Raw genomic sequence first — 25,527 nt, forward strand, 5'->3', positions numbered from 1 at the left:
TTCGAAACTTCGGATGCAGTCGTATTTGCTCCGTTTCATTCATTTAGATGCGGCATTCGTTACTTCGGATAATTTGTAACTTCGGATGCATTCGTATTCGTTCCGTTTCATTCGTTTAGATGCGGCATTCGTTACTTCGGATAATTTGTAACTTCGGATGCAGTTGTATTCGCTCCGTTTCATCACTTTAGATGCAGCATTCGTTACTTCGGATAATTCATAACTGCGGATGCAGTCGTATTCGCTCCGTTTCATTCATTTAGATGCGGATTCGTTACTTCGGATAATTCGTAACTTCGGATGCAGTCGTATTCGCTCCGTTTCATTCATTTAGATGCGGATTTGTTACTTCGGATAATTCGAAACTTCGGATGCAGTTGTATTCGCTCCGTTTCATTCATTTAGATGGGGCATTCGTTACTTCGGATAATTTGAAACTTCGGATGCAGTCGTATTCGCTCCGTTTCATTCGTTTAGATGCGGCATTCGTTACTTCGGATAATTTGTAACTTCGGATGCATTCGTATTCGTTACGTTCACTAACAGTTACTTTAGCCAAATTTAAAAGGAAATTCCAATAAAAAATGTAAATCAAATCCATCCCAAATTAGCTGCTAGAAGAATTACTGACTTCAGCTATTTTACCTATAATTTAAAAGTTTATAATACCAATATGTTTTTAACGCCCCACAATTCTAAGGAAGCCCTAACAGAGGCCACAATGGCAGTTAAAAAGTTCTAATCCTTCCCCACTCTATCCAAAACAAGAAAATGTTTTGGGCTTGACGCAGACTTTTCACAAATTTGAATAGCTAAGAAAGTACATAAATAAAGCCATTACAATAATAACATAAAATCTAAATATAGTGAGCTGTAATATTTTGTTGACTCCCAGCTAATAGATGATGAATGCTACAAGAACTTTTATGTGACTCCTACAGAAGGGACTTCACGCCAGGTCACATGCTCCACTTTATTCTCTAGTTTCACTTTCATCAGGGGCAGCGCGCTGATTGGTCGGCCTGTCGCTCACTCTCAGTGAGATCAGACTTTAGCAGGCAGATGAGGAAGTCACACTGTTGTTTGAAGAATGATTTGGTGTCTGCACTGCTCTCCGAATCAGTACTGGGGTGAGTCCTCTGTTCTTTGTAAACCGAGTGAAAAGAAAAAGCTTGATGATAATTACGCTCCATACGCAGTTTTGTTAAGGGCTGACGTAACGACTGGAGGAAAAGCAGGGAAAACACCGCAGTCGTAATCAGGAGCAAGAACAAGAATCACAACAGAACAGGTGAGATGAACTTTCAATGACTTTTCAAATCAAAAAGCTGGTGCTAAGGCTGGCCATACATTATACAATTTTCTTGTACAATTTTCCTTTATTTACCAAAACCATATAATAGGAGGTCAAACCTAAACACTTTCAATTTGTATGCAATCAGGCAGGCCCTTTCTACTACACAGTAGAAATAAAATTAGAATATATATATTTCTACTATATAATTAGAAATAGTAGAAGTAAAATTAAATAAAGAAAATTGTATGGTGTATGGCCAGCTTAAGAGTGGATCCAATCCAACATAATGCCAAGACCCAATCAGATGTCAGTGGATGGCACATACGATTGTGTTGGTTAAAGTCTACATTGTGACAAGCAAACCAATGTAGCACCTGATAATACAATATGTAGCACAAGATTCCAAAGATCCTAAACTTGAGGATCAGCTGAAAGCTGGAAAGGCCCTTATGACAAATGTTAGCATTCTTTTTCTATAGGCAAAAAAGTAATAGTTGTTTCTCCTCCCTAAGGCTGGGTTCACACTGCAGTGATGCGGGTACCCTGTGAATGGTGCCATACATTATACACCAGATGCAGTGATCACCTGTGAGTGATAGGTCCTGGATGCAAACTGCCTGTCTCTCACAGATTAGTGCTGCATAGCAATAATATTCAAGCAGCCATGATTAGATGGGAGAGCTGGGAGCCTCCTATAGCTTTCGATTGGGGCTGCAGCTAATTGCCAGGAACCCCCTCTTGGGTTCTCACATATATATGCCATTGCAGGTGTTTATGTGGCCTTAATAAAAATAGAATTCTGTGTATCCAGGATCCAATTAGAAATCTAAATGTGGCTAAGCATACCTAAACGCATGTAAAAGCCAGGAGCATGTAAACGTAGGAAAATGAATCTGAGAGGCTTGCAAGTTTATACTTCCAAGTTCTCCTGTATTTAGCTTTTTTAAATGCCAGTGTGAATGAGGTTTAACCCCTACACGCCAATGTAGCACATATATGCGGCCTCACTGCACTGGGCTTTCTTAAGTGGGGACGCATATATGTTTTGCTCCCTTTGCGCTGGGAGCAGTTTCACTGGAGAGCCCCGGGCTCCGTACTATTGATCGGGACCCGGATCTCCCGATTCCCAGGTCACCTGATCGCTGTGATAGCCTCTAATTGGCTACCACAGTGATCCATACCTCCCAACATTTTGAGATGGGAATCAGGGACACCTACTAACAAACGAATGTAGGCATAGGGCACGCCCCCGCCACACCCCCTTAAAGGAGAATAAACCAAAAAAAAGGTTAATTAAATCCACAAGGACTTTTTTTTACCACTACTATTCCTTTATATTGGCTTTTAAAATGTACAAATGCAGCAAGTTAGAAATTGAATGAAAGGTTTAGCACTGGGAAAAACTTTTTGAAAGATAAAAAGTGCATTTTATATACACCTATATGGATCAGACTAAAATGAGGGACAAATGAGGGGGAAAGAGGGACAGAGAGACATTGCTCCAAATCAGGGACAGTCCCTCAAAATCAGGGACAGTTGGGAGGTATGGTGATCAGTCACTGTGAAGCCCGCCCCTGAGAAAGAAAGAAAGAAAGAAAGAAAGAGAAAGAAAGAAAGAAAGAAAGAAGTTTGTAATTTTTTTTTTAACAAATAAATAATAAAAAATAAAGAAAAATACCTATATCAAAGTTTGGTCTAGGTCAGTGCCAGGGTTAGTGCTTGAGTCAAGTAAGGGTCAAAGGTCAGGGTCAGTATATTTTGGACATGATTTTTAATTCTTTTTTAAATTAGCATCAGTGTCAGTTCGTGTCGGTGTGTTTTTTTTTTTCCAAATAACATTTTTTATTGATATCATTCGTGTTTGCAGTACAATTCAGAGAAACAAAAGAAAAGATAAAACAGAGGTTTTTAATACCATAGATATACCTGACGTGCAGTATTTGCTTACATACATTTCGATACATCTATATGCCCATAATATTTTAGTTTTAACATCTTTTAACAGTTCTATTGGCATGTAGGTATTGCTGATATTTTTAATAAATTGTAACTTGTAGTCTGTGACTATAGGAATCACAGGAAAGTGTAGTATTGAAGAATATAGAGAAATACTAGAGAAAAAAGGGGGGGTAGAGGGGGTAGGAAAGTCATCTAAGTGGGGATAGTACCTGGTCATGGTGGGTCCTCCCGGAGATGCCATAGCTCCCAGACCCTGTTGTGTGCCTCCAATCTGTCCTGTATTCTGGCCGTCATTTTCTCCATCAGTTCTACATCCTTGATTCTAGTGTATAGGTCTTCCATAGAAGGTGGGGTAGTGCTTTTCCAATGTAACGCTACAAGGCATTGTGCTGCTGTGAGTGTGTGGCGCACTAACTTCTTAAGTGGCTTAGTGAGCTTTAGCGGTGATAAGCCTAAAAGGAAGAATTTCAGGGTCGCCTGGACATGCGTCTCCAGAAGGTGAGCCAATAGCTGCTGGACTGCAGTCCAGTATGGAGCCAATAATGGGCAACTCCAGTATATGTGGAGAAAAGTGCCCTTTGCGCCCCCACATCTCCAACATTTATCAGAACTATTGGGGAAGATAGCGTGGATCACTTCCGGGGTCATGTACCATAGTAAGATAATTTTGTAAGTATTCTCTTTGTATAATGTGCAAATTGAGCTCTGTGCAGCTTGAGACCATATCATCTGCCATTGTGTCATGGGGATTTCCTCATTAAGGATCTTCTCCCATCTAATCATATATGAATGTTTGGCTCGTTCTCCTATGAAAGCTTCATTCAAAATCTTATATATACTTGATATAAGGCCCTTCTGCGCTGTACCTGCTAAAATTATAGTTTCAAATGGAGATGGGGGGGAGAATTGTAGGTCGGGAGCTATGGAGAGTGCGTAATGTCGGATTTGCAGATATCCATAGAATACCTGTTTGGGGAGTTCATGTTTGGTCTGTAGATCAGAGAATGTTAAAAGTTTGCGTGTCTTAGGGTCTACCAAAGTTCCCAAAATGGAATAGGTTCCGGGATGTCCAGTGGTATGACATTTGGTGAGTGAGGCTATCCGGCACCTTAGGGTTACAGATGAAAGAGGTCAAGAGTGATTTTTCTGATGTCAGTCCATGAGCATACGCCAGTGAACGCCACAGCCATCTCAATTGGGACATGGATCCTAGCAAATAATCGGGAGCTACCTCCGCATCTGCACTCCATAGTAAATTATTTGGGTGTATGGGGGCTAACCATATTTTTTCAATTTCCGTCCATTTATTGTATGATTTTTGGGTGAACCACGAAGCAACTGCTCGCAACTGAGCTGCTTGATAGTATTTGATTATGTTAGGAAACGCTAAACCGCCCTCATTACGTGACGCCATCATCACTGAGCTCGGTATCCTGTGTCTCTTGTAATTCCAGACAAATTGGAGTAATTCAGATTGGAGTTTCTTCAGATGTTTGTATGGAATTGGAATGGGCAATGTTTGGAAGAGGTATAGGAGCTTCGGGAGGATTGTCATCTTAATTAATGCAATTCGTCCTAGTAGGGAAATCTGATGTTTTTTCCACTGCAGCAGAGAGGATCTGATGGAGCGGAAAAGGGGAGGGAAATTTTCTTGGTATAAAGTGTTACATTTTGAAGTGATGTGGATCCCCAGATACTTCAGGGCCGTCGATTTCCAGGTGTAGGGAAAGTTAGTTTTTAGGAGTGAGACCTCTGCTTTGGGGATATTAATAAGCAATGCTTCTGATTTTGATGGATTGATTTTGTAACCTGAGAGAAGACGAAAGCGATCCAATTCTGCATGCAAAATCGGGAGGGTAGTGTGGGGTTGTGTTAGAGTGAGAATGATGTCATCGGCAAAGAGGGAGATTTTAAACTCTCTATCTCGTACCGATATTCCCCGTATATCTGGGTTGTTCCGAATAGACGCGGCCAGGGGTTCGACGCAGAGTGCAAATAGCAGGGGTGAGAGTTGACACCCCTGTCTTGTGACATTGGCGACCGAGATGGATGTGGAGAGCGCAAAGGGGGTCCTGACCTGAGAGAAAGGATTTGAATAAAGATATTTAATTGCTTGTAAAAAAGGGCCCCGGAATCCCATGTATTGTAGCGTGGCAAACAGGAAAGGCCACCCCAAGCGGTCAAAAGCTTTCTCTGCGTCTAAGCTTAGTAACAGAGACGGGGTGTCTTCCCTGCTCGCCACATCCACCAAATCTATAACCTTTCTGGTATTGTCGCCTGCCTGTCTGAGTGGGACAAACCCCACTTGGTCTTTGTGGACCAGTGAGGGCAAAATCATATTAAGGCGGATGGAGAGTAATTTGGTGAATATTTTCAGGTCTGAATTCAGTAGGGCGATAGGTCTGTAGTTAGTGCACAGGGATGGGTCTTTGTCAGGTTTGGGGATTAAAGTGATAAAGGTATAATCCACCTGGATACACAAAGTAGTTGCGGTGATATGTACGGTTTTACTAACACTTGTCAAAATTGCAAAATTGAGCTTAGGCATTTAGATTTGTTTTACCCTTAGGTGTGAAGAGGTTAATGGTAAGTGTCAATCTTGTGAATTGTCACTTTAAAAAAAAAAAATGGAATCTACTAACATTCCCAATTAATGAATTTATCATATTCACCAACAGCATAGATAGATCTGGAAATGTATCTGTGTAGACCATTTGCATGAGAACAGGTCTCTTTTTATCAGTTTCAGATAGCATATGGGATGGTAAGAATGTCTATCCGTTTTTTTTATTGCTAGCTGTCCCTGCTGGGGAGATTTATCCTCTCAATTTGTTCTGGTCTCACTGTAACCAGGACAGATAGTGATGGGAAATTCAAACATCTGCAATAGAAGGCAAAGGGAAATCTTCCAGTGGAGACACTTGTTCCTATAACAGCTCTCTTTAATTTGTAGAGATTTTCTCTCTTTAAGCCCAGGTTCACACTGTTGCCATGCAGAAATCTCAGCACATTCCTGTGCGAATTACATGTGGTATCTCTGGGGTGCGATTTGGGCCATAGATTTGTATGGCTCAAATCGCACCGCATGTGCACTAAACTGGTGCAGGACCCTTTTTTATGTCAGCACTAGAATCGGATCCAAAATGTGAACACCCATCCGATCCGATTCTGCAAATCACGCTGTGTATTGCAAACCGATTGCCGGGTGTTGTTAATGTAACATACACTCCACAAATTGGCTCTCATGGGTTGTGATTTACATGCTGTGCCGAATCCACAGTGAATTTGCTCCGCAACTAGTGTGAACCCAAGCTTAGGGCTTGTTTACATATGTCATTTCCACCCACTCTAAAAAGCAAGTACCTCTAAATACCTTTCAGAGGCATTTGACAGGTGATTCGGAGGTGATATGTTGCCTCCTCACTGTCTGCGTTAACTACTGAAAGCCTCTGGCACCACACTGCAACTGCATGCATTACACGCAGTGGCACAGTGGTTGGGGCCCAGCCCTATTTATTTGAATGTGTCATGTTTGGCAGTGGTACTACTTGCCGCGACCACAGCAGCGTGAACTAATATGACCGTTAGCCTTGTTAACCGTTAATTCTAACTAGTGAATGGATACGCATCGGCTTTACAGATACATCTGCGCAGCCGAGTTTAACAGGTCAGCTGGGATGGATGCATGGATTTCGATCCAGAGCCAGTGCAACCAGGGCCTGCATAACTGTCAAACTCATTCATGCAGGTGAGTCCGTACAGCTGAGTCCATGGGAAGCTTGCACGCCACTCAGCATGTGGACAGGGGAAAAAAGGGATTCTCACACTGTATGGATCTAAGCGCCTGTTTGAATGAGCCCTAAAGGGGACCTTTTCCCACTTTCACTAAAAATCCCATGGGCATGCAGTTCTGTTAGGCTGTCAAAGACATTGCTTGCAGAGCAATGTCACTGCTGGGAAAAACTGTGAATTGAAATTGGGTTCCAATCTTCACAGTCCGGTCACATGACCTAGAAAAATTGGATTGTAGTACTTACCTGTAAAATCCATTTCTTGGAGTACATCATGGGACAAATGTGAGGCTATATAAATCATGACTACCTGGGTTATGCGCCACCTATAGATAGTCATGATTTATAGCCTGTTCTGTGTTCCATAATGTATGAAAAATAAACATCTAAAGTATTTCTGTCTCTGTGGCAGACACATGTTGCTGATGTAAGATGATGAAAATGAAAGCTGGGGACACCCTACAAACCATGTCCACCCACAAAACCACTCTCCCATTTTCTGCCACACCCACTAAATTGTACCCCTATTTTTTAACACGCTCTGAAACAATTGGTCACAGACTTTTGGTACAAGAGGCAAAACACTTAAAGCGGAGTTCCAGCCATTTTTGTGTTCATTAAAAGTGAGTAGCTACAAAAAGTGTACCTGCTGACTTTTAATAAACAGACACTCACCTGTCCCACGGTCCAGCGATGCGGCCGCCCGAACCCTCGGCCCTCTCCCTCGTCTCTCCCCAGCGCCGGCCTTGCAAGTGTGGGCACCTGGCTGTGACAGCTTGCGGCTCCACAGCCAGGTGCGCGCTGCGCCTCCTCAATGGCTGGGCAATCTTCTGGGACCTGTGGCATGTCCCAGAAGATTGCAGGGAGAGAGGGGGAGAGAAGAACTTCCATTCGAGTCGCCTAGACGGTCCGAGTGGAAGTGGGAGCAGGTACCTGTCAAAACTAGGTACCTGCCCCCCCCCCCCCAAAAAAAATGACATGCAAAATGTGGCATGTCAGGGGGTAAGGAGTGCTTAAAGCGGAACTTCCACTTTTGGGTGGAACTTCACATTAAGAAAGACAAAATGCCTTCAACACCAAGAATAGAGGAATGATGTGGTGAGCTATGGCAAATTGTGGTCATGGTCAAATTGCTGTAACAGTGAGAGGGATTTAAAGGGGTATGGTTAAATAAAAAAATGACCCTTTGCTGCTATCGGTAACATACAGGGTGCATGAATGAGTAACTTGTATAGTGCTACATATGCAAACTTAATCACTTCAAGGTGCTTTTGCCACCAGTGTCTATCTGGGTCAGAAGAGATGGGTCTTGAGCTTCTTCCCGAAGGCCGGATGGTTTTCTCCCGAGCGGATGTTTATATAGCACGGTCGTTTACCCCGCAGGGTCCCAACCCGCTTACAAACACATTCACGTACACATACTAGGGCCAATTTATAGACAGGATCTGATTAACCTACCAGCATGTCTTTGGAATGTGGGAGGAAACCGGAGTACCCGGGGGAAACCCACGCAGGCACAGGGAGAACATGCAAACTCCAGGCAGATGGTGTCGTGGTCGTGTTTTGAATCAGCGACCCTATTGCTGCTAGGTGAAAGTGCTAACCACTACACCACTGTGCTGCTCACATGGTTCAGGAGTAAGTAACACACAAAGTACAGAGGTCAGGAGTAACACACAACGGTCAGGAGAGAGTAAAACAGAGTACAGTGGTCAGGAGTAAGTAACATACAGAGTGCATGGTTCAGGGGTAAGTAACACACAAAGTACAGAGGTCCAGAGTAACATGCAGAGGTCTGGAGTAAGTAACACACAGAGTGCATGGTTCAGGGGTAACACACAAAGTTTGGCACAAATGCATGTGTAGTTTTATTCAATTATATTGTACCTCATTGTTTGACTTGGTGACACACTGGTTTCCTCATGTGAAATTCCCTGCATCCTTCGGTTATCTTTACTCTCTATAGCAGGCATCCCAGCATCTTCTTCAGGAGCCAGGCAGCGAAGCCTAAATCTTGCAGTGCGCAGGCCCCAATTCAGCCGCACCACATCATTTAAAAAATAGCGCATCTGGAGTCTGTGTGTGCAGCAACCTAGGCTGCATCTGTGTGTACGGCAACCTAGGTTGCTGTGCACGTGTAGACTGTTCCAGCAACAATCATTTCAATTGACGCTTGCACAGTTAGACTGGAAATGGTGCCTGTATGCTGCAAGATTTAGGCTATGCTGCCAGTTTCCCAGATGACAATACTGAGGATGCCCATTTCCCAAGGACAGACCTCTCATAACGAGATTGTCCCCAGGAAACAAAGACTAATACTAATTTTAAGCTGACGCTGTTTTTTAAAAAAGGTTGTTTAGTAAAGTGTATGTAAATTGAAGAACAATTTTGTTATTTCTATGTCCATTAATAACCCTTTTGCTGGCTATAGTTTGTTGCTAATCAGAAATGCAGAGTAAATACCTAATGATCCTGCAAGTTACCTGCATATAGTAGCACTTCCTGTTATGACCTGACAGTGCAACCCTTAGCTACAAATCCCATGGAAGGAGTTGTCAGCTTGTTTTCTGGCCTCCAGACGGGGGCACATTTTTTTTACAATTGCATTTAAGAGCTAATCTAATTGAACTGGCGTGCTTATTCTATATTTCACAGATGCTTTTTTCATTGTTGGCTGCGGCTATAAAATTGTCTACCTTACATTATTCTAATTTTCTGATTAAAATGACATGGGGCTAGACAATGAGTTCTTGTAAAGGGCTTGGATTTTCAGTCTAATAAAATCCCAGACATTACAAGCTCTCATTGTACTCAGTCACTGACTTTATTATGTGTATCCCTGCTACTTATGATGTGTTGTTCATCTGACGTCTCCCTATGACTGCTCCAATCTTTCCCCCACCTAAGTGAGAAGATCAGGTCTAGCCTGATTAGAGTAAGTCATCCCATGTTATAAGGTTTAACTGTAGAATGGTGGAATTCTTTGTTTACAATGTAGGCCAGTTCCTCAAAGAGTTTTATATTCAAAGAATAGGAAACCAAGTGAAAATCAGAAACCGGGGCATAGTGACTAAATCTGATGAAATGGAAAGAGAATCTGATAAAATACAGCTTTATTTTGATGCATCATACATTTCATGCATAGATCAGAAGAAACCTCTTTTTCTTGTTCCCAGTGCTATACAGTATTTCTACCCTCTAGGTATGCTCTGCTATGGCATTGTTCACATTCTACAAGTGTATTTGGAATTTAATTACATTTGTGATAAATGTTTTCATTTGTGCATTAGTGGACCGCCTGTTTCTCTGACTTCCACCATTCCTTCTAGGTATGGGTGAAAATAGAGCTCACTCCTCTTCACCTATTCTATGCGACAATGCTAGGTACCTTAAGGTTGGTCCAGCACTGTCAAATGGGGCCATAGAAGGTGTTCATGGCCCTGTGTAAGTTCTACCAAGTTAGTTTGGAGCTGAAACACTAATTATTAAAATTGTGGACACTATTTCATTTTAATAAATACTAGCAACATATCCCCCTTTTAGGGGCTTATGACTGACACGGGCTCTTAGTATAGATACCACCAGAATTAAAGTGTTACTAAATCCACAACAGTAAAATCAGTCTGTACATGCAGTAAAGTATGCTTGCTATACTCACTGTATAGTATATATGCTATACTCACTCAACCTAAGGGGCAGTGGCGGCCGGTGGAATATTTTTTTGAAACAGTATGCCAACCCCCCCCCCCCCCCCCCCCAATCGGTCAGTCAGTAGGTAGGTAGGAGGACCTCAGAGACAGGATTGTTTCGAGGCACAGATCTGGGGAAGGGTACAGAAACATTTCTGCAGCGTTTAAGGTCCCAATGAGCACAGTGGCCTCCATCATCCGTAAATGCAAGAATATAAAAAAGAAAAGTTTGGGCCTTTTTTCATGAGGCAATGTCCTAGTCATATGCCTCCATTCCTGCAATATAAACAAAAGGGAAAAAGGGAGAGTGAGACTTTGAAGTACGTGGTTGCAAAACAATAAGTTGGTAAAAAATAATATTTATTGGTACATATAACATATAATATATACAATCCTTACATAGGTCTGTATCAAGGTACAATTGTACATAATAGTAACTAAGTATTAAATAAAATAAAATGTATACACCTTATTTTACAAAATAATACCTAGGTGACCTGTATTCTCTCTAATTCCTGTCATTGTTTTTGGATAAAGATCATAAAATTATAAAAGTGCATGATTGTATGGAATTCATGTAAAAAGCCTGGAACACATGATACATGTAGAAAGTTCCATAAAACACCTGAAAAAAGTATGATAATATCGAACACGGCATCTGATAGCTCGACGTGTTTCGTGGCTTATAGCCACTCTTCACGTGATACGTATCTGCAATAAATCACATGGGTTCCTAAATTGTCTAGCATGGTAAAAGATATAAAAAATTATATGAAAACAAAAATGATAAAAGGCCGATTACATTAATTACAAAATGTATCGGTATGTTGGTGATAAGGTGCTAAGAGTTGTATGCCAACTTATTGTTTTGCAACCACGTACTTCATATAAAGTCACACTTCCCCCTTTTTCCCTTTTGTTTGTAAATGGAAGAAGTTTGGAACCACCAGGACTCTTCCTAGAACAGGCCGCCCGGCCAAACTGAGCAATCAGGGGAGAAGGGCCTTAGTCAGAGAGGTGACCAAGAACCCACTGGTCACTCTGACAGAGCTCCAGTGTTTCTCTGTGGAGAGAGGAGAACCTTCCAGAAGAACAACCATCTCTGCAGCACTCCACCAATCAGGCCTGTATGGTAGAGGGGCCAGACCGAAGCCACTCCTCAGTAAAAGGCACCTGACAGCCCGCCTGGAATATGGGCAGGAGAGTGGTAGTGGCCCTCAATATTGAGAAGGCTTTTTTTGCTTTGGTGGACTGGATCTACATGTGTGCAATACTGGAGTGTATGGGATTTGGCACCTCTTTTCTGAAGAAGATAGATCCTCTATAGATGCCGCCAAGCTTCTATTTAGCTGAGAAACATGGTCTCCATCCATTTAATGGTTAGGCGAGATACTTGACAAGGTTATCCCGTCTCCCACAATTTTTGCCCTGATGATGGAACCTATAGCTGTGGCTCTCTGAACTAATCCCCTGTTGAGAGAACTTCATAATCTTGAAGAAAAAGTGGTGTTACACACCGATGACATGCTAATTTTTTTGCAAGACCCTGATATTTCTTTGCAAACCACATTGACAACATTAGATCATTTTGCTGGCTTCTGAAGGCTAAACATTAACTGGAGTAATTTGCAGATACTTTTGATAGATCTGATCCCACTGGCAGATCTGGTTGGTACCCTGCTTCTTCAATGAGTAACCAAAATGAAATACCGGGGGTATACCATTAAAATTTTCTCCCCCTTTGGCATTTAGCGAAATCAGGATTTGAATCTTGTAAGTCACTGCCCTTGCCAATCATTGGCAAGATTCATTTGTTCAAGATGAAGTTGCTCCCTGTCTTTGTACATCCTTAAAAATACACCTGTTTGGACCCTTACACCCCCCCCCCCCCCCCCCGTCTCTATTTAAACAATTGGACATACTGTGAAATTACTAGCAGAAAAGAATAAGTACGTGCATCCAATTCTTTAGCCCTCTGCCTGCATTTTTTGGGCACAGTTTCAAGAGTTTAGTTCCTCTTTGAATGCTAAGTCCATCCAGAAGCACAAACTCATTTAGATCATGTTGGGAATGTTAAAGCACATGCCGCATGCTTGTTTACCTGCTTGGCAGCAGAAGAGAGATCTGTCCCAAACTGTCAGATGAGTGTTCTTTTCTATCTTGGTTAAGCTGGTATAGAGCAACAACCCTCCACCCTCTAACTTCATTCTTTATCTCCATGGTGCTGACATTCATAGAATTATTTTTAATTCATAACATGCATAAAATCAGCCTAGGTAACCATGATAGTATATTAAACTTTCATTTGAGAAATATGGCAAAATATGCTATAGCTGGTAGAAAAGGTTTCTTCATTGATCAGGAAAAGGCGATCAGAATGACCAGAATCTTTGTTTCAATTTTTTTCATTATGTTTGGAAAGTTCTGCTTATTAGCTTATATTTTACTATGTCCATTTGGAGAGATTGCCCTTTACTTCCTGTCCTGAACTTGAGGGAATTCCCCTCTTGGACAGCTTTCTGCTAAATGTTCTAAAGAGTGCTGGAGGACAAACAGCTATAAATAGGAAGTTCAGTAGTCTGAAACATAATTGAAATGCTGATTTGCCGCCAGGTTAACTGGTTGTTACATCATAAGGAAAACAAGGAAGCTGTGAAAGCATCAAACCACTGTTAGCATTTAATCACTGTGCTCTTCTTGGTAATCTGCTTCGCTCAACGCTGAACATAATCGTCTCACCAGCCCACCAAAATAGTCTGCTTTGATAACTTTTATTGCGGATCTCATCCTGAAACCAGTAATAAAATCAAAAATGTAATATATTGCAGCTTACCAATTATTAGATGTGGTGGCTGCATTAGTTTTCTTTTTTTGTAGCCTTTTTTCCCTCTGTTTTCACCTTGTGAAAACCCAAGGACGCCTATTACGGATGAAATGCGTAAAAGCAGAGTTGTGCAGCTTGATGTCACATCCAGCCACTTCCAGTAACCTCACTTCCTGTTGGTGGAACACCCGCCGTCTCACGGCAGCGTTCGAAGGTGCTTGTATATTCTGGATGTACTAAGTGCCAGTATAAAGGCACAATTGTATGTGGGTGTATAATAGTGGTTTTATAAAGAGGGATTCCAATTTTAATAAAATGTTGTGCAATGATGGTTTTGTGGTCGTATTTCTTCTTGTAAGGCACATTGAGGACTGTCTGGGAATCATCCATTGTACCATTGGCATACTGAAGGAGTTTGGTTAAAAGCAATAATGGACCCCTTTAGAAATAAATGGGTCAAGGAGCTCTGTTGTGGAGCTTTGGTGAGTCACTTCACTGCTTGAACCAGTTTAGAATGTTTATTGGAGCACATATTAAGTAGACTATCACTAATATTGGTGTATCACAGTGGACTTTCACGCAATGTATTTATTTATCATCACTGATTTGGCAAAGACACAAGGAGCACTTATATGTTGGTTTTGCTGTGTTTACAGTATTTACCATAATTTTAGATGATTTGTAGAATTTATAGTGGTTTAGCACGTTGGTTTACTAAGCATGGCTCCTTCATATTATATATGGTATTTGGCCTTGCCAGTATCACTCCTTTGATAAAAGCCAATTGTTCCGTTGACTTTTGTTGAAGGAGCTTGTTGCAAAATTCTAGGCCAAACAGAACCTGCATCCAATCCAAAACAAACACTGTTTGGGTACTCTGACAGTGGCTGCAGTGGCTGTCAGAACACAATAGCTCAGCAGAAGGTCTGTCCATCCTCACTGTTATGGATGTAGATGGAGGAATCCTTGTAGATTTTTTCTCATTTAGCCAGCAGGATAAACAAAAGAAATCTACACATATATAGCCAGTTTAAGAGATGGAGAGTGCAAATTCACACAGGTAAAATACTGTGGCATCATGTGACTCCTGGGGTGGGGCAAAATAGCCTCACCGCAACCAGCATCAGGTGGTGATTACTTGCTGGGGCCTGCTGACTGCTTGGAGACAGACACTAGTGAACAATGGAACTACACCATTTAATACCAGCCATACACAGTTCGAATTTGGAAAGAATTTTCTTTCGAAAACCGTATCTAAGAATTTTCGTACGAATTTTGCACCATTAGTGGGCTGCAGCAACGGCCGATTTTTGTGCGGCAATCAAATTTGAGGAATCGGACATGTTGGAAATTTTTAGAAAAACTAACAATTTTCTAATCAATGACGGGAGAATCATGCAAGAAATGTAATAAGAAAAGAAAATTTACGGAGAGAAAAGAAGATTCCCGGCCACGAAAATTCTTTTTTGTAGCAACATGAGGTGAAATTGAAGGCTTGGTCGGCCAAATTTCAAAAATCAATGGTGGCATCACCATTAAAGCGGGGTTCCACCCAAATTTTGAACAATATCTGTATGTATTCTCTTCCTTGCCTAGATGCTGACATGCCGTTTAAAAAAATTTAAATCGCCGTAATTACCTTTTATTTTTCTATTCTTCTTTGCACTTCCTGGTTCTCCTCCCGTGGGAGTAGGCGTGTTTCTAGCCTCTCCCAGACTCCTGGGAGCTAGTCTCAGGCTTCCCAGGATGCCACTGAGCATGTGCGGGAACGAGCGGTGAATGCTGGGAGCACAGCATTCACCACTTCCAGGAAATAAATGCTTGTGGGCTTCAAATGCCCACAATGAAGATGGAAACCGCCTGCAGTGAATAATATAAATTATTCTTTCCGACGAAATCTGACACAGGCGGACATATTACACACAATATGTGAGTATGTAATGCTGAGAAGAAAAGTTTGTGAATGAACTCAAAAAAAAAAAAACGATAGATAGGTGGACCCCCGCTTTAAGTCTGGAGACCACACTGCCACCAGCAGGTGTTCTAGTACCTGACAATCAAGGCCCAGGTGTGCCAAGCTACTCCACTGATGGTGTTTGTATAATAGTATGATGGCATATACATTTTTTAGCTTCAGCTACAATTACCTTTTTTTGTGATGTTCAAATGGCAATGCCAAAGTGAACTTATCACTTTGCTCACTGTGGGCAAACTAACAGGTCATTGCAGCCCACCTATTTTACTACTAATACTTACCTTCTCATCACTCATAGCTATGGTGTGCATCAGCCGGCGCCCTTGGAAATATTTAGTACTTCCAGGTATGGGGGAACATGTAACCTTTTCAGAGCATGACAGTGTGGTTCTCATAAGCACATACTGTATATCTTGCTGTGCCAACGTGCAAAGTATTACTCTTCTGGTTTACCTTTCAAAATTGCATTCTCCAGTTTTAGTAAATAAGCCCAACTGTCTCTGCCTCTATACTATATATATTGTATAATATGCCCCTTATTTTGTCTCCGCTTATCTGTGATCAGTTCAGTTTCTTTCCATATTCCATAGTCACTATGGGGGGACCTTTCTGAATTCTTAATTTGTATAACTTTAAAGAAAATAGAGAAAGATGATTGAGTCTTCTTTTAGGGCTTAATAACTGCTACAGTGGGGTGCAGAACGATGAACTGCAACCAGGAATTGTGAACTCTGGAGTCTCTGGTGATTCAGTACCAACACAAAACAAATATATTGGTTGGGTATTGTATATTGAGCACACCACTTCCCATAAATAATCCAGTCAAGTGGTTTCCGGCGCTTTAGAGTGTCACTAAACCCACATCATAAAAAACAATTAATAAATGCTGTATTATATGTTGTTCATACTCATTCAGTCACTATGAGATTTGTTTTCTGTATTCTGCAAAAATCTAGTTGATCATGTTGCTCTCCATCTCCAACTTCTGTTCAAGTTCCCAATTTCGCTAGGGATTTTGCAGCTGTTGAGGCAACTCTGCACATGCTCAGTTTTCAGTGAGTTTCTATGCTGAGCATTTCCTCCCTATCACATCTGAGCAGCCCATGTGACTATACAGTCACCCATGTGGGCGTATACATAGTGGTAAATGACAGCCCACTCCCTCCTCCTCCATGTCCACTGACCAGCTAAACACAATGGGGGTGGGATATTACATGTAGATTGATGGAGGCTTCATCTCCCTCTTATTCTAAGTCACAGGCTGGAGGGGCATGACACAGCCTGTGACTGGCAGAAATCTGCCCACATCATGTTATTTCTACAAAATAATAAAGATTTAATTTTAAATATATATTTGTATGCCAATTTAAAATAGTTTATTGATATTATTTATATATTTTTACTCTGTATTCCAAAGGCAGTTTTTTTAACATGAGACCAGCAGCTGAGCACTAGAAGCTCCTTCTCCTTATGTTTCCCTGCAGACAGGCTGGGAAAGATCTGGGTCATGTGACAACTGTATATCAGTTAGGGAAAAGGTACTGTTTTTTTTTTAATATAAATTAAAATAATTACAGTGCCATCTTCCACATACAGAAATAGAAGGGACAATGTAAATTAAACAGCATGTGTTTAGCATCACTTAAAGGAAATAAAGGGGGGGGCAAAACCAAAATGAATGTGCTCGGGAGCTGTTCTGTAACAGTGGTTATTTTTTATTTATTTATTTATTTTTTACTAAATGACTTTAATATGATTATTCTTTCTTTGTCCCCAGCTGGCTAGAAGAATAGGATGAAGTAAGGTTGTGCAATGTACCCTCTGTGATGTCTTCCATATGTCCACAGGCCCAGCAGATGAGTAATCATGCTGAAAGGTAGGAATAACAATTTAGTGCACTTTTTTAAGAATTTGCAGCAATGAACCAGCAAGTGACTAACACACCAGTTTGTCATTTAACAGATTAGGATTGCACCATTTTTTTTATTGTGTAGCAATCTGCCTATTCAATTGTTATAAGGAAAATTAATCTTTTTAACCACTTCAGCCCTGGAAGGTTTTACCCCCTTCCTGACCAGAGTACTTTTTACAATTTGGCACTGCATTGCTTTAACTGGTAATTGCGCGGTCATGCAATGCTGTACCCAAACGAAACTTACGTCCTTTTTTTTCCCACAAATAGAGCTTTCTTTTGGTACTATTTGATCACCTCTGCGTTTTTTATTTTTTGCAATATACACAAAAAAAGGTCGACAATTTTGAAAATAAAAAACAATATTTTTTACTTTTTGCTATAATAAATATCCCCAAAAATGTTTTTAAAAAACAAATTTCTTCATCAGTTTAGGCCAATATATATTCTTCTACATATTTTTGGTAAAAAAAATTGCAATAAGCATATATTGATTGGTTTGCGCAAAAGTGATAGCGTCTACAAACTATGGGAAAGATTAATGGCATTTGTATTATTATTTTTTTACTAGTAATGGCGGTGATATGCGATTTTTAGCAGTATTGTGACCATGCGGCGGACAGATCGGACACTTTTGACACATTTTTGGGACCATTGACATTTATACAGTGATCAGTGCTATAAAAATGCACTGATTACTGTGTAAATGACACTGGTAGGGAAGGGGTTAACACTAGGGGGCGATTAATTGGTTAAATGTGTATTCCCTAGGTGTGTTCTAACTGTATGGGGCTAGGACTGAGTAGGAGAGGAGACATTTCGCTGTTCCTACATAATAGGAACAAACGACATGTCTCCTCACCTCTGACAGCACAGAGATTTATATGTTTACACAAACAAATCCCCATGCTGGCGCTCGTTCACGCGATCGCGCATGGCCGGCGGCGACCGTGTCCGCCGGCCAAGCGCATCGGGTCCCTCGCCACGCGCCCTCTGACGGCTCTTAAAGGAACCCCGTACCTTTTCAGGGCTTAGTGCAGGGGAGCCATTCTGCCCCATATATGTACGCGAGTCGGTCGGGAACCGGTTAAATGTACGATTATTGTCAAAGCAAAAAATAATATAAATAAGTGTTAGGGTGGGGTTTATATATCCACTTGACTGTACTGTATATAAGTCAGTAAAACCATGTATAGGCTAGCAGACAAGGTAACCTAGAGAAACCTTAGGGATAGCTCTGCCACATTTTGAAATTTTGGCCTAAGGTTCACAGATCACAAATACATTTTAATCATTCTCTAAAGCAGTGATGGGCAACTTACAGTATCTCAAAAAAGTGAGTACACCCCTCACATTTTTGTAAATATTTTATTATATCTTTTCATGTGACAACACTGAAGAAATGACACTTTGCTACAATGTAAAGTAGTGAGTGCACAGCTTGTATAACAGTGAAAATTTGCTGTCCCCTCAAAATAACTTACACAGCCATTAATGTCTAAACCGCTGGCAACAAAAGTGAGTACACCCGTCAGTGAACATTTCCAAATTGGGCCCAAAATGTCAATATTTTGTGAGGCCACCATTATTTTCCAGCACTGCCTAAACCTTCTTGGGCATGAAGTTCACCAGATCTTCACAGGTTGCCACTGGAGTCCTCTTCCATTCCTCCATGACGACATCACGGAGCTGGTGGATGTTAGAGACTTTGCGCTCCTCCACCTTCCGTTTGAGGATGCCCCACAGATGCTCAATAGGGTTTAGGTCTGGATACATGCCTGGCCAGTCCATCACCTTTACCCTCAGCTTTTTTAGCAAGGCATTGGTTGTCTTGGAGGTGTGTTTGGGGTTGTTATCTTATTGGAATACTGCCCTGCGGCCCAGTCTCCGATGGGAGCGGATCATGCTCTGCTTCAGTATGTTACAGTACATGTTGGCATTCAGGATTCCTTTAATGAACTGTAGCTCCCCAGTGCCGTCAGCACTCATGCAGCCCCAGACCATAACACTCCCACCACCATGCTTGACTGTAGGCAAGTCACACTTGTCTTTGTACTCCTCACCTGGTTGCCGCCACACACACTTGACACCATCTGAACCAAATAAGTTTACCTTGGTCTCATCAGACCACAGGACATGGTTCCATTAATCCATGTCCTTAATCTGCTTGCTTTCAGCAAACTGTTTGCGGGCTTTCTTGTGCATCATCGTTAGAAGAGGCTTCCTTCTGGGATGACAGCCATGCAGACCAATTTGATACAGTGTGCGGTGTATGGTCTGAGCACTGACAGGCTGACCCCCCACCCCTTCAACCACTGCAGCAATGCTGGAAGCACTCATATGTCTATTTCCCAAAGACAACCTCTGGATATGAGGCTAATTATGTGCACTCAACTTCTTTGGTCAACCATGGCGAGGCCTGTTCTGAGTGGAACCTGTCCTGTTAAACCGCTGTATGGTCTTAGCCACCGTGCTGCAGCTCAGTTTTAGGATCTTGGCAATCTTCTTATAGCATAGGCCATCTTTATATAGAGCAAAAATTGTTTTTTTCAGACCCTCAGAGAGTTCTTTGCCATGATGTGCCATGTTGAACTTCCAATGACCAGTATGATAGAGTGAGAGCGATAACACCAAATCTAACACACCTGCTCCCTATTCACACCTGAGATCTTGTAACACTAACGAGTCATGACACCAGGGAGGAGTCATGACACCGGGGAGGGAAAATGGCTAATTGGGCCCAATTTGGACATTTGTACTCACTTTGATTGCCAGCGGTTTAGACATTAATGGCTGTGTGTTGAGTTATTTTGAGGGGACAGCAAATTGACACTGTTATACAAGCTGTACACCCACTACTTTACATTGCAGCAAAGTGTAATTTCTTTAGGGTTGTCACATGAAAAGAAATAATAAAATATTTACAAAAATGTGAGGGGTGTACTCACTTTTGTGAGGGCCTAAAATGTAGATCCCAACATCACCAAAGGGTCACGCCTAATATGCAGTATACTGTATATAATGCTATAAACAACTGTCAGAGATTGTAGAAATATTACAGTAGATGGTCAGAGATTGCAGACCTGCTACACTAAAGGTTAAAATAAAGCATGTGCTGTAGGGGATAGTTGGGGACTGGAGACACATTGCACAAGATCCGTGCCTTCATGATCAACTTTAAAAATACTGGCACTGCATATAATATATACGTATAATATTCTTATTCTCATTTACAGTGGGGCAAAAAAGTATTTAGTCAGCCACCAATTGTGCAAATTCTCCCACTTAAAAAGATGAGAGAGGCCTGTAATTGTCATCATAGGTATACCTCAACTATGAGAGACAAACAAATCCAGACAATCACATTGTCTGATTTTTGAAAGAATTTATTTGCAAATTATGGTGAAAAATAAGTATTTGGTCAAATACAAACAAGCAAGATTTCTGGCTCTCACAGACCTTTATCTTCTTCTTTAAGAGGCTCCTCTGTCCTCCACTCATTACCTGTATTAATGGCACCTATTTGAACTTGTTATCTGTATAAAAGACACCTGTCCACAACCTCAACCATTCACACTCCAAACTCCACTATGGTCAAGACCAAATCCAGACAATCACATTGTCTGATTTGGAAAGAATTTATTTGTCAATATCAAAAGTTCATCTCAATACTTTGTTATATATCCTTTGTTGGCAATAACAGAGGTCAAACGTTTTCTGTAAGTCTTCACAAGGTTGTCACACACTGTTGCTGGTATGTTGGCCCATTCCTCCATGCAGATCTCTCTAGAACAGTGATGTTTTGGGGCTGTTGCTGGGCAACATGGACTTTCAACTCCCTCCAAAGGTTTTCTATGGGGTTGAGATCTGGAGACTGGCTAGGCCACTCCAGGACCTTGAAATGCTTCTTACGAAGCCACTCCTTCCTTGCCCGGCGGTGTGTTTGGGATCATTGTCATGCTGAAAGACCCAGCCACGTTTCATCTTCAGTGCCCTTGCTGATGGGAGGAGGTTTGCACTCACGATACATGGACCCATTCATTCTTTCATGTACACGGATCAGTCGTCCTGTTCCCTTTGCAGAGAAACAGCTCCAAAGCATGCTGTTGCCACCCCCATGCTTCACAGTAGGTATGGTGTTCTTTGGTTGCAACTCAGCATTCTCTCTTCTCCAAACACGACGAGTTGTATTTCTACCAAACAGTTCTACTTTGGTTTCATCTGACCATATCACATTCTCCCAATCCTCTTCTGGATCATCCAAATGCTCTCTAGCAAACCTCAGACAGGCCTGGACATGTACTGGCTTAAGCAGGGGGACACGTCTGGCACTGCAGGAGCTGAGTCCCTGGCAGCGTAGTGTGTTACTGATGGTAGCCTTTGTTACGTTGGTCCCAGCTCTCTGCAGGTCATTCAATAGGTCCCCACGTGTGGTCCTGGGATTTTTACTCACCGTTCTTGTGATCATTTTGACCCCACGGGGTGAGATCTAGTGTGGAGCTCCAGATCGAGGGAGATTATCAGTGGTCTTGTATGTCTTCCATTTTCTAATTATTGCTCCCACAGTTGATTTCTTCACACCAAGCTGCTTGCCTATTTCAGATTCAGTCTTCCCAGCCTGGTGCAGGTCTACAATTTTGTTTCTGGTGTCCTTCGACAGCTCTTTGGTCTTCACCATAGTGGAGTTTGGAGTGTGAATGTTTGAGGTTGTGGAAGGTGTCTTTTATACAGATAACAAGTTCAAATAGGTGCCATTAATACAGGTAATGAGTGGAGGACAGAGGAGCCTCTTAAAGAAGAAGATACAGGTCTGTGAGAGCCAGAAATCTTGCTTGTTTGTAGGTGACCAAATACTTATTTTTCACCATAATTTGCAAATTAATTCTTTCAAAAATCAGACAATGTGATTGTCTGGATTTGTTTCCACATTTTGTCTCTCATAGTTGAGGTATACCTATGATGACAATTACAGGCCCCTCTCATCTTTTTAAGTGGGAAAACTTGCACAATTGGTGGCTGACTAAATACTTTTTCGCTCCACTGTAGCTAGCAAAGTCAGGTGAATGAATGATTTTCTGTCATTTGCCCTTGGTTAGCTGCAAGGTAGAGAAAGCAAGGACTGCGGGTTACCGGGGGCCAAGGAATGTACGAGAGGCACCCAAAAGACCACATCTGGTCTCATAAGGCTCTAAAGTTCAGGAGTGTCTTTAGACTTTTCATGTTTAGACATGTACCACGGTGTATGCTGCCATTTGCAAACAGAGTCTCCATTTATATTATAAAGAATAATCTTGGTTTAGTAGAAATTAAAGCAAAAGTCCAAGCTACAACTAACTAAGCTTAAAACGGCTCCCATCTTCTTTTAAGGCCTATACTAACTACCCTATAGAAGGAAGATGCATATATTTACCCATTCTCATTGGCACTCCAAACCAGTCACATGACTGGCTCCCAGTGGCAGCTTCAGAGGAGAGGAGGGACAGCCAACAATGGGTGCCTCATAGCAAGCCTAAGGGTGGCGTCATCACCCAGAAATTCTATCTGTTGTAGGCGCTCTTTCCTTTCTCCTGAAGCCACTGAGGAGATCACGTGATCTGCATGCATCTTCATTTTACAGCATAGTTAGCATAGGAGTTAGAAGGGAGGTGGGAGCAGTTTTACGCTAGTTAGATCTAGCTTTGAATTCCACTTTAAAAGGTAAGTGCACTTTTAGTCAAATCTTCATTCATTTTTCTGTCCTTAGGAGCTCTGTAATCTAAACTAACTAGAGATCCACTGCCAAGCTGCTCATTTATCTCAGCATGACAGCCAGGGTCTGCTGTCGGACAGACCACCATACACAGAATGTTGGCTGTTTTTTTTTGTACCGGCAAATGTCTCCCGACATTCTGCATGTGTGTACAGGGCTTTTAATTGAACATTTGATAGCCATCAAATGGCAATTAACACTGGGGGGCGTCTGTAGATTAAGCTGAACTCCAGACATAAAAACTAATATTTAAATCTATTCTTCAATAACCGCAAAAAATTTAAATCCACTTTGTGTGCGCCAAATGTCTTTTTAACGGTATTGGTGACATAATTAACTTTGAGTTTTCAGGCAGTCATGGGAGCAGTCGCTGTCTGAATACAATAGTAAACAGTGTAGATTCCTCCCCATGGACGGAGATATCAACAAATTTTCTCTTGTTCGGCCTGCGGGCTGTACAAGAGAAATGTATCTGTGTATGGCTAGCTTTATTATCAAGCTAACCAACACATACTGATGGTTCTAAATTTGGTCTGGGCATCTAGGCATCAAAAACCTTTGGTCATGAAGGGGTTAATCATATAGATATTTACAGAGTTTTAATATTAAAGTATGCAAAAGTGTATCTAAATCCAAATTGTTTTGTTTTCCTTTTGGATGGAGTGGGGAATGAGTTTGGACCTTTCTGTTTCGTATTGCTTTTTTTTTTTTGTTTGCCGAGGCGGGGTGGTGATGTCACTATTTCCACCTCATCCAATCAGGTGGGGTGGTGATGTCACAACCTCAACCTTGTCCAATCAGAGAGCGCTTTGCATTCATTGAGTAAAGTGTTTTCTGAATGGCGCTTGTGGCGAACGAGTGACCTCCTGTGGAAGCTGGTGGCGATCACTGTAGTAGTGGTGTAACGGTGTCTACTACAGTGATTTCCAGCTTCAATGGGGATCAGCCTGGTATGGAACATGTATACTTAGGCAGGTCAAATTTGCACGATTCCCCCATAAACGCAGACAGTGCTGACAGGGAAATCCCTCCTGCCGAGACATTGTCTGGTCCCGGCAGGGGAAGCCATCCCCTCCGGGAGAGACAGTAAATATCGCTAGTGGTTACTATAATTGCAAGAGAATCCGGCAGGCTGGTTGTACCGAAGTTGATCAATCGAGACATTTGGCCTGTTCATTAACAGTTTGAATCTCGGTCAGTTCCTGCTGAACCGGCCGAGATTCGAACTGTGTATGGCTGGCCTTACTTTAGTCCAAGCTGGACCAAGGTAACTATGCACAAATATCCATTCCTGGAATTCTGCTTTAACATAGCTTCTTAGATGTAGAAAACTTATTTTTACGTATTTGACACGTGAGAGCTTGTTGCAATATTTTGTCAACGGAAATAACACGCCTTCTCCTTTATTTATAGAAATCCGAATCACAGAGCAACCTGTGTGTGCCTGTGTTCCCCCAGACTTTCCCCTCACCCTACGCTGTCGGGCCCAAGGTCCTACGAGGCTCTGTTATCAGTGGTTTGTGCAGTCAGAGGTAATACTAACAGATTTACTTGTATAAGTAATCCACAGTGTTTATTAATAGAAATCTGACCTCACCAAGCAAACATGTTTGAAGAGTCGCTTCCTTTTTTGCTCTGCTTGTCTGAATGAACCTACATTTCCACTGCAGAGGAAATGTTTTACAATAAATCACCTTCTTTCTCTGCTGGTTAGCAGCTTTGGTTATTCATAGTGTTATTCTTCCGTCTGCAGTACATTGAAGCAAGGTTTCCACCTTAATACACTGGGGGAATTTATTGACTTTACTAGTCAGTGACACATCTTTTGTGCAAGCTCGTCATTGCCTGGATTCATAAACATACTGTCCGGGATCCTTCAAGTTGGAACTGTGGCCCTTTTCTCCCTAGTACCCCAGAACCTATTGTGAGCACTACAGCAGCCAATAGAGAGGTGGCCACTGTGGAATGGGTGGGGTGGGACACCAGCTTGGAAGATGGGGATAGGCTGTACCATGGTACAATGAACATATTATACTGACTAATGAAGGCACTTTTTGTGTAGACTTTTTAGGAGATATTACATTTAAAAAGTTAGTTCCATGTTATGTTCTTCTTTTTTTTGCCTTCTTTATTCATAAGTTTTATTATAGTATAAAACATTGTAGACATATCGTTAGAAAACAACATAAGGTACATTTGGCACATCAAACATCAATAGTGGCAATACAAGTTTTGTGAAATATGAAGACTAGTTATCATACCTTTGAAAGAATCAAACATAAGATGGTTGGGGGATATGGGTCATTATTAAAAAATGTAACACACTACATC

At 41.6% G+C, this 25,527-nt stretch overlaps 1 protein-coding gene across 2 annotated transcripts in view; it reads left to right on the forward strand.

Moving 5' to 3' along the window:
- Positions 1 to 995: 995 nt before the first annotated feature.
- LOC141131650 (mucosa-associated lymphoid tissue lymphoma translocation protein 1 homolog) overlaps positions 996 to 25,527 on the forward strand; it is an 85,893-nt gene continuing 61,361 nt past the window's right edge. The window contains exons 1-3 of one of the 2 annotated variants that reach the window (XM_073619181.1): positions 996 to 1,291; positions 17,313 to 17,411; positions 24,610 to 24,728. In XM_073619181.1, coding sequence (XP_073475282.1) covers positions 17,402 to 17,411; positions 24,610 to 24,728 — 129 coding nt within the window. In that variant the 5' untranslated portion in view covers positions 996 to 1,291; positions 17,313 to 17,401. The remainder of the gene's footprint in view (positions 1,292 to 17,312; positions 17,412 to 24,609; positions 24,729 to 25,527) is intronic. The other variant, XM_073619182.1, reaches the window with a different exon arrangement.

This window comes from Aquarana catesbeiana, linkage group LG03 (assembly GCF_042186555.1).
Source record: "Aquarana catesbeiana isolate 2022-GZ linkage group LG03, ASM4218655v1, whole genome shotgun sequence".
NCBI lineage: Eukaryota > Metazoa > Chordata > Amphibia > Anura > Ranidae > Aquarana > Aquarana catesbeiana.